The 10108-nt window shown below is 45.8% G+C and overlaps 1 protein-coding gene and 1 long non-coding RNA gene across 5 annotated transcripts in view; one reads left to right on the top strand and one right to left on the bottom strand.

The window, feature by feature from the left end:
* The window catches only part of LOC116850015, a 113329-nt gene that overhangs the window by 8123 nt on the left and 95098 nt on the right, over positions 1 to 10108 (top strand). The gene's annotated exons all lie outside the window — the stretch shown is intronic.
* LOC116850013 (LIM domain-binding protein 2) overlaps positions 2 to 10108 on the bottom strand; it is a 140204-nt gene continuing 130097 nt past the window's right edge. For 2 of the 4 annotated variants that reach the window (XM_032827775.1, XM_032827777.1), the window contains exons 4-9: positions 8990 to 9162; positions 8295 to 8495; positions 6018 to 6141; positions 3550 to 3674; positions 2747 to 2989; positions 1940 to 2195 (exon numbers count right to left, since the gene is read on the bottom strand). In XM_032827775.1, the coding sequence (XP_032683666.1) occupies positions 2094 to 2195; positions 2747 to 2989; positions 3550 to 3674; positions 6018 to 6141; positions 8295 to 8495; positions 8990 to 9162 (968 nt within the window). In that variant the 3' untranslated portion in view covers positions 1940 to 2093. Of the gene's footprint in view, positions 2196 to 2746; positions 2990 to 3549; positions 3675 to 6005; positions 6142 to 8294; positions 8496 to 8989; positions 9163 to 10108 lie in introns of all 4 variants that reach the window. The other 2 variants (XM_032827778.1, XM_032827776.1) reach the window with 2 other exon arrangements.

Here is a 10108-nt window from a genome sequence, read left to right as displayed (position 1 = left end):
AAAAAAAAAAAAAAAAAAAAAAAAGAAATAAAAAGTAACATCGCGTTCAAGTCGATGAAACATATAATATTCACCTATAATAATCCGCGTACGAGAGGGTCGGATATAATTCAACGTGGACGTGGGTACGTGCTGTGCTACGTGTCGTACCGCAATGTGCCGTAAACGTAATGCGAAGCGACAGTACCAGAAACATGCGGCCGTTCTCTTACAAATTTTCCTGCACCGCGGCAATTGATCCCACCGTCGGTCTCGGTCTCGAGAGACTTTAAAACACTTGCTACAACGCATTCCGACGTCGCGTGAACCTTCTTCGGAGCGAGGTCACTTATATACGCTTACTGTGCAAAATACTCTCACTCTTTTCGTGGTTCGTTAAATAATTATTAATAATAATAAAGGATAAAATTCTACAAAGAGTCCCCGGGACAATCAGCAGGGTCTGTGTGCGTTGGCATTCGATCGGTCTCGGCGGTTAAAAAATCTACGAGTCAAGGACGACTCTAGCGGTTTTCTCGTTTATCTTTCTGTGCCTCCCTCTTCATTCTTTACTTCCTTCCCTCCTTCCTTCCTTTCTTTCTTACTTACTTTCTTTCTTTCTCTCTCGTTTACGCACTCGCAACCTCGCACACTCGTTTGCTCTCTCTCTTCTCCCTTTCATTCTAATCTCTCTCGCATTCTAGTCACTATCACACCGCGCATTCTGTCTAACTTGCACACTGACGTTTGCACAAATACATACTTATGATTACCTCTTACAATATTTTTTTTTCTTATATTCATTTACTCTATTAATTATACGAATACTGTTTACGGACAGAGATTCATTCACAACTCGCGCCAGAGCGGGATAATCGTCTCTGCCGCGTGTTGCGTAACGTTTCTTTTTTTTTTTATTCTTTTTTTTCCTGTCAGTTTCCCGTCCGAAGCGATCTTTCACCACCAGTCTCACTCTTTGCTCACACCTCTCACATATTTAACATAATTTCTGACATAAAGTTTTTATCACACGCTAAAACGCTCGACCCCACTAATTTCTGGAGGTCACCGTTCGCACACGGTGTCCCGAAACGATACGTAGCGATCCACGAGTAACGGGCACACTTTGCACAACCTCTGTCGTCTCATTCCTCATCCTCCGCCGCATCTTCATCCGGACTTCACAATTCCTCCCGTACTATCGTGGTAGGGACTCGGAGACACCACACCATCTCCCCTCCGTCCAAAAGTAGAAAGATCTTCCCGAAGAGTCTCACCACGTGGATTAGTAGGTTCGTTCTCTCAGCCGCAACGACGGCGGGTGCGGGTCACTCTCGCCTGGGAGCAGAGTTCGTCTATCGACATAGAAACAGCACTTTCGCAGCGGCGCGAACACGCGAACACCTCTTTCCCGCTCCTCCTTTTCATTTCTACTTCTCTCCACTCGAGTATCGAGTCCTGTACACGTCATACGCTTCTCTCATTCCTCCGGTTCACTACCGCGTGGAAACTGTCTTCTATCTATCTTGCTGTCTGTCTGTTTGTACCTCTTTCTCTTGTTCTCATTTTCTCCGTTCTTCGCGTTATCACTTGGGACCGCGCTGCGCGAGGAAGTACTCGATCTGCTGTAGACAGAGCAGTTGCTGCACCAGGCTCTGCAATGGGTCTTGACCCGGTTGCAGTTGACCTTGCTGTCCTTGCTGCTGGAGCGGCTGCGTCAAGCCTCCACCAGTAGGCTGAGCAGACGGCGGTAACATTGCGCCCGTGGCCGATTGCTCGGCCAGCAATTGTCGCTGCAGCTGTTGCGCCTGATAATGAGCTACTGCCATCAGCTCCGAGGATTCCATCCCCATCGCGGCGGCTGCGGCGGCTGCGGCGGTCACGTGACCTAACTGCGGATGCTGCTCCGGATGATGATGGTGAGCGGCTGGCAGACCGGGTTGGCAAGCAAGCGGTGGTAGTACGCCGACGTGCGACATTCTGCCAGCCGTGGAGCCGGGAGGGCCCAGATAGGCGGCGGTGGGGAGGCTAGGATTCTCGCCCCGCTAGGGAGCCACGTTCTTGGGCCTGCGCCCCCGTCGCCCCCTGGTGGGGGGGCGCGGGGACTCCTGGCCTCACTGGCTCACCGCGGGGCTCTTTTTGTCTTGCTGCTGTTGACTGGCGTCCTGCGATCCCTGTACTCCCGCAGCCGCGCCACCTTGGCCACCCTGGACACCCTGGAAATAATAACCGTGCTCGTATATCATGCCTAGATTAGAAAACTTATTCTATAAAGTGTCTCTCGTCAATCCTAGCTTTAATCTTTGGTGTGGGGTCGCGATATGATCCCATCCGGGTGCGACAGGTTTATTCGAGCTTGTGATAGAGTTTGGACTTTGACCTTGTTATACTTGCAAATTTTTTCTTTCCTAAAAGAATTATTAATACAATATTTATTATTTACATTATTAATACAAGAGTAATGTTTGTTTCATTTTTCAACAATATACACATACAATATTTCCAATTTATTATATTACCTGTTTAATCTAAGTTTATATTAACATGTATCATATATAAAATAAACAACGATTAAACTCCTGGATAATTGCATTTAGCAAAGATGAGCCCGGCGAGATTACAACGAGCGCGCTTTCCAATGCTTTGTAACGTCTAATCTTCTCTTCTTGAAGAAAAATATTAAAAACCAAACGTAGGTCGGTAGGTTCTTTAAACGTTATCATTTTTTACGTATAGGGCTAAAAATTCCATGGTCAAAGCTTGTTACCTGACTGCCAGGTCCACCTTGTGGCGGGCCGGGACCACGATCTGGCGGCCAGGAATTGCCCGGGGTCGGTTCCGAATGGAACTGATGGGGATGCGGGGGTGGGCCGCCTGACGCGTCATGACTATGAGGATCCAGGCTGTTCGCAGCGTCGTACTGCGTGTTCTCCAGCCTCGTGATCAGTCGCTCGTCCTCGTCGCCGAACTCGCCACCCATCAAGGAGGGTTCACCCACAACCATTACGTCCTGATATCGTTGCATTGTAACAAAGGAAATATAATTAGCGTTTCGCTTCGCAGTCGAAAATTATCGGCGATCAATGAATGTACACAAAGAAAATTACTATGATTGCTATACCAACATTTCTACGTTACAAAGAGAAAATTTATGTGATTTCAAGTAAAATAGATATAACATTGAAAGTTACTGTTATTACATGCCCATCTATACAATTCTCACAACTATAATTCTTATGATATACAATGTTCAATTAATACATTCTCGTATACACAATTGCCTCAATCAAAGAAATATTGCTGCCTCTCTGTTGTGGCTTGTAGAGTAAATACTATGGTTGAAATCTGTAGAGTACGGTTGCAGCATACAACACTGAGAGTATTGCTCAGAAGAATATGAATAGGTAGTAAAGAAAATTAGGGTGTCACTTCCAGAGTACTACAACTATCTTGTATGTATGGGCGAAAAATGACATTAATATTTTACATTTGTGGCAACTATACTTGAACAACTGATATTCTTAATGTTTTCTCCGTGTAGCGATTAGGGGTTACATTTGGGGAACTCACCTGCGACGCGAGGGAAAAATTTGGCCCTGGCGATCTCTTCTTGCTCGGCGCAGGAGGCGCGTTGTTGCCCGGCCCCGAGGTACTGCCCTTTCGCTTTCTTCTTTTGCTTGCGGGCCGCTGCGATTCTGCAAGAAGAGGCTCCTCGTCAACACGATGACGCCCGCGCGCGCACTCGATGGCGTTTAGCCACGCGTGGCGGACTAACAGTCCTCTTCACACTTGTCCGTCCCCGTATCCGCACCATACATTTTCGGCACGGCGCGGACACGGAACGGGAAAGTATAAAAGGACCTCGATAAATCGAAGAGCACTATCCAGCTGTGGACCTTTCTCATCAGCAAAGGTCTCTGACACGGCGCAAACTCGCATGCATCTGATAGGCAGGCAAATACGCACACAAAATTGCTGAGAGATACGTGTTTCTATCTCGCTCTCTCTCTTTCTCTCTCTCTCTCTCTCTCTCTCTCTCTCTCTCTCTCTCTCTCTCTCTCTCTCTCTCTCTCGCTCTCTCGCTCTCACTCTCTCACTCTCTCTCTCTTTCGCGCTTGCTCTCTCTCTTCCTCTCCCTCCCGCACATGCTAGTTAATACTTTGCGCTCTCAAGCGATCTTTACAGCAAAACATGCTCGATATCGCGATATTTGGTGTAATACGCGCTTGGTTCCACGGTTTCGATCCTCAGAGGGATATGAGATGGAGGAGGTGTATGCACGACCTACAAAGTCGCGAGTGGTCGCAGAAACAGGAAACATGGAGTACGCGTAAATACGATAAAGACGATAAGAGCGATGAGCGAACATGACACGAAACGCTAAACGCGGTCAGGAAGAAACCGAGTCATTGATATCTCTACCGACATACATTATTATTTCTTGAATTGTTGAGTACTTAGCCTTCAGTCGTTTCTGTGACATACATTTTGATCTGCATTTATTTGGATATTTCGTATGATAGTATCCAAAGGATGAGGCGACAACTGTACAGCTGTTATTATGCCTAACCCAAAAATGTCTGAATAATATCTTAGTCCTAAATTGATAATACAAGGACACATAGAAGAAGGTGTGATAATTCAGTGAAGTGACAAACGATGTAGAGACTGGCAATATTGCGAAAGGTAGGGAGAGATGAATCGTAACGGATGTATTTAGGTGTAGCGAGTTAAAAAATCACGCTGCATTGTAAAATGGAAAAGCACTTTCGTGTTTTACTGTGCGATGAGAGGGAAAAAGGAGGGCTGAGATTCAAAACGAATGAAGAGGACATAGTCGAATCCTGGAAATCTGCGTCGCAGTGTAACACAAAGATGATTATTTTCTTTAATATGAGGAAATAGTTACTATAATTAGGCGATACAGATGGAGAATAAAATATTGACGGATCGTCAGTTAACTTGAATGTTGGAAGAGTAAGATACGCTTATAATCCCTGACATTATATGTGAAACGGAGCAAGAATTTTGGATACACTGGATCCCCTCGCCTTCTACCGCGCCCAGTAAACAGACGTTGACCAATACAGAAAACATAAAATATATCGATACAGTCGAACAAAAATAGAACAAAGTACTGAGTGACGAATAGTCTTTGTGGAGAAAACAAAGTGTGCCAGCAATGGAGCACAACTTTCGAAGACAAGCAACCTTCATACTTAAAGGTCACACGTGTCTCAAACTCCGAAAGACTTCGAAAGAGACACATCATTAGCGTACATATACAAATACGCGAATTAGATAAGGGCATTAGATCAGCTGCGAAGAGGCTGAAAAACAACGGGCCAAGAAGTGAGCCCCAAGGTGCGCTCGAAGATACGATAGGATATTGGAGGAAGGAGATACCGAAATGACGGTAGAATAAGAAGAGAATTACACACAGAAGGATGTGCCAAGGAGCGGTTTGTAAGGAAAGATCGGAAGAAGACAAGCACGGAAGCGGACATATTACAATATTTCATTTTGGCAAGGAGCAGCCGATGGTTCACAATGTCGAAAGCTTTCGAGAAATCTAAGGTTACTAATGCCGTTAGCATACCTCTCTATCAAAGCTGTACAGTGCTGAGATGGGCACACGGAGGGGTGATGGGAGAATGCTGTAACCCTCACAAGCGCCTGATCTATCTATAAAACGGATAACAATTATCTATATTAGGGAACGTTGCTCGGTCTCAGTGCGCAAGAAGACGCGATTTGACCGTCGCGCTAAAGCCCGACCGTTGCGAAAAACGCGAGATCGTCAACAAGGAAGAGTGGATGCTGTCGCAGGAGGATCCTGGGGAAAATTGGGCGATTTCCGGCAGTCGAGGAAAAACCGGTGGAACCAAGAGTCGCGACGCGGCGAAGAAAAGCGACGACAACGGATGCGTCGTTCCGCGACGGCAAAAAGCGATTCCCGTTGTCGACACGATGGCCGTTGGATCTTACTGGCTGGTGCTTCTCATGTAAAGCAACTGTTTGTCTACCTCCTCTCTTACCCGGCGGTGCAATTATCCTCTGCCATTTCTGGAACAAGGTCGTCTTCAAACAGTCGCGCGGTGACAACGCGTACGCCTTGTGCCTCGACATCAGTTCCTGCATTGGCTCCAGGATCACGCATAACTGCAAAAGAATAATCCCCTGTTACGTCTCGGCCGTACGAAAAAGAGCCATCGCGCTTCTTCCCGCTTCGCGCAAGCTTTCTCTGAGAAGCTTTCAGTATCGTTCGCTGTAAACTCTTCCATATGATTTCCACGAACTTTTCATCCAGATCAAAATCAAGCGCCCTGCGCATCTCTCTCTGCCGCATCTTCCCGTACCTCGCACGCCCCCAAGTCACGCGGCCTCATTTGTCGCGCTATGCTGGGGAGTGTGCGAGCACGGGAACATAGTTGAAATTTCAAGGATGACTCGCGAGAGACGAAGCGACGTTCGTTCGCACGAATCAGCCACTCCCGTCGACGATTCCTCCTCGCTCGCGAGGAGAAATTATTCGAGCTGAGCGGCCGCTCTTAGCCGCTCGTACTTTCCGAACATCGTGTACCAGTTCAACAATGGGCGAGGACTTTCCCGCGACGTAACAATCGACGGCTTTTCAACCGGCTCTCCGGGACGATACACGGCGGAATGCGCGGGCGCTCGGTGAAAGCGCTTCCGAGCGCGGAAAGAAGGTGGATCGTAACCCGGATAGCCGGCGTACTTTCGAGAACGTTATTCCGAGACAGCTCTCGCGGCTTAACCCTGCACGCCGACAGACACACCTTCTCGCCGCGATCGTTTCCCCGCTATTATTGCGTCCGCGATTGTTTACTTCCGATGCGTGTCCGGCTCTCGAGCAGACGCGTGATTTTGTACGTGAGCTTTCGTCACTCGCAAACTGCGGATGTTCTGCAATTATTCTCTTCACAGATGAAGCGCATCGTGGTCTTTTATAATTGTGCATCGATAGTTGTCCCCGCGAGACGAATTGGACTGCGCATGATGTAAATTCGCGCGAGATTGCCCAAACTTGGGGAAGCGCGAGTGGATTAGGGGACACCAGGGCTATGTGGCCCCAGAGATATGTTGTTCATGTACTTTTCTTTATTATCTATCTTGAGAGGCATAGTGGATACACACAAAATCGCGAAATGAACACAATTTTAGAACACAAATACTTTTCCTTTTACGTTTTATTAAAATCGAAATAATATTACAGTTAAGAAATAGAAAAATCTGACTTGGTAATAACAAGTTTTCGAGCCTCTCAAGATTTTCTGGTAATATTTTCCATCGTGATTGAATAAAATTAAGTGACTAGGTTAGAATTAAATTTCTTGCAAGTGTATAACATGCTGTTTCTGATGCTAAATGCAATTTTTATTCATAAAATGATTGAAATAGAGTATATGTACAGAGAAAAAAATTTACTAAATTTAAAAAAACGTTTGTTTGGATAATACTGTGATATTTGTTTAAATTAAGTAATTATTTTCTAAAATTAAAGAAACAAATTTATATTTAAAACTTCTTTATTTAATTTTAGAAAGTAATTAATTTAAACAAAGATCTTTACAGTACTATCCAAACAAACGTTTTTTTAAATTTAGTAAATTTTTTTCTCAGTGTGGGCGGGCGAGGTTAAGTTGACCCATAATTAAGAGCCGGCAGGAGAGCTGTGAAGATCTCGCGGAGATTCCGGGACTACTAATCAAAATACATATTTTGTATATGGTCTTCTTTCCCTGCGCTAATAAGCAACTGAATTCGATACCAGGGCAAAATGGCCACGTTGCTGTATATTGTATTTTGGTTATTGCAAAACACAAAATATACCATTAACAGGATCGTGACGGGCATTAATATGTAGAAAAAGATCGTCTCTATCATGTTTAATAATCAGTCACAAAAATTAGTTGCCTGAGAAGTTGTAACTTCGAAATTCTAAAATATAGGACATCTAGCCCCGGTATTCTCTATATTATCGATTTTCCACTGCTCTACGTTGAGTCTCTCTCGGAAACGAAATTTCGCGCGAGTGGGAAACAAAATTTATTCCACCGTTTTCGATTTGTTTTCGAGGTATCGTGGGATTTAATTGGGAAAAATATTATTGCCGAAAAACATGTGCAATATTTCGCTTCATTGTGGACGCTCCCTCCATTAACTCGGAAAAAATCGTGACGTGAGAAGAAGGATCCCAAGAGATTTCATAGTCGCGGGAACGCGGACGCAGTCAATCCGGTGCCGGAGTTACGACGACGGAGTTACGACACTCCCGCGTTGCGGATACGCACCCTAAGGTAGTTGAGGGTGGAATTGGTGATGCCCTGCCTGGTGATGTTCTTGCTGAGCTGCTCCAACAAAGTCGGGTCCTGCTGCATGCAAGCCGACCTCGGCACTAGCTCTCGATGACCTCTCACCGACATATGCCACGACTTTATCCTCATGAGGTCGTCGAAGGTGAACTCCAATATTAACCTACCCTCCGTGCACACCTAAAATGAGTTTCAGATAACAATACCTGTCTCGTCTGTTTCGAGGGTGCTTGATTTCGGCGCGTCGCCGAAGCCAAAGTTCGCGGAATTCGCGTTAGAAAACGATCTCGCCGACACCAGACGAGAGATCCGAGGTGAAACTTCAATTTAATTCACGACTCTCTATACTTTGCAAGATCTATTCCGTATCAGATCGATCGATCCTGTCATTAATTACGCACAAACGGCGATCACATGCACAATGATCTTGAGCGATTGCTAACAGTCGCGTACGAATCTTTGCAACTCTACGTCCCCGCTCGAAATTCCAGAAAGGAAAGTAGCAAGTTTACATTTACTTCTCCTAGGTATTGCAGTCATATCGATTGTTATCGGCACGGTTTGGCTCGGCAGTCGAGCGCGCGGCGAAAGTGCCACGGCAATCGGAAAGCCTAATAAATTCTAACGTAAGCGCGCGAGTTCCAGCGCGAGTTCCAGCGCGGAATCGTCCATACCTTCGTGTAGACCGGCTTTCCATGATGCGTGACCATGACGCAGTGATCACAGTCCAGGGTTATGCTGGTGTTATGAAACGACTCCTTCGAGTGCTTCATAGTGTAGTAAAGTTCCGTCACTCCGCCCTCGAATATCGAGCGGAAGTACCTAGGTATTAACGTCCTTCCTATCGCTGAAAAGGATCAAGGTTGAAAACGATTAGAAATTAAATACAATGAACGTGCCGCGGGGAAGACGCACCGGCGATTAAAATCGACAGCGAGCTTATCGAGCTTATCGAGCGATCGATCGACACATCCCCTCTTCTACAGATCGGATAAAATCCCTCCGTCTGATGCGCGTAATACTGAAATTGAGCACAGGGGAAACCGGGGCTATTTGGTCACCGGGATAAATTGACAAAGTCGATTATTTCTACTGTTTTTTAACGGATTTTAGAATCAAGCAAGCAGGGATTTCAAAGTCATCTTTGATTAGAGATCTTGCCTATTTAATTTTGTAACTTGTTAGAAAACATTAAAAATAACCGATTTGGCCAACTGACTCCGCTAGTCAACTAGCCCCGGATTCTCCTATTTCGTGAGCATTCGCAGTCGCAGAACTCGACGAATCACGTGACTTGGTCGCGATCAGTTTAATAGCGTGCATCACGAAGGTCGTTGAGGATCATTCAAGCGGAAAGAAGAGGCGGAGAGATAACGTTAATTTTTCACCTGCTCCTCGCCCGGCAGACACATCTCCGGATTTCGGACGCGCGAAAAGAAAAAGAATTAACTGGACCCACCAAGTGTCTGCTGAAGTATGAACGAGCCAGAAATTCCGCCTGAAGTCACTAGAATTCTATTCGAGTCAACAACACGCCTAGTTAAGCAGAGCCTAACTACTATTTTGTTACAATTACTCAACTTGAAACAGTCGCGAGTTCTGGTTGGGCAGAGATCTTGTTCGGTTAACCGAACCACAATCCTGTTGACTTGAACGGAATTCGGGTAACTTCAACCGCGGATTTTCCGGCTCGCTCATATTTCACCAGACATCTGGTTAATCCAAGCTCGAATTTCTTTTTTCGCGAAGTGATATGCGCCGCCACGTTGACGACGATGGAGAGTCATGTCGGA

This window comes from Odontomachus brunneus, unplaced genomic scaffold, assembly GCF_010583005.1.
Source record: "Odontomachus brunneus isolate Ranch 3 - 2012 unplaced genomic scaffold, Obru_v1 Obru_scaffold_131, whole genome shotgun sequence".
Classification (NCBI taxonomy): Eukaryota; Metazoa; Arthropoda; class Insecta; order Hymenoptera; family Formicidae; genus Odontomachus; species Odontomachus brunneus.
Note: the sequence above shows the minus strand (reverse complement) of the source record. Positions and strands in the feature narration are given on the sequence as shown.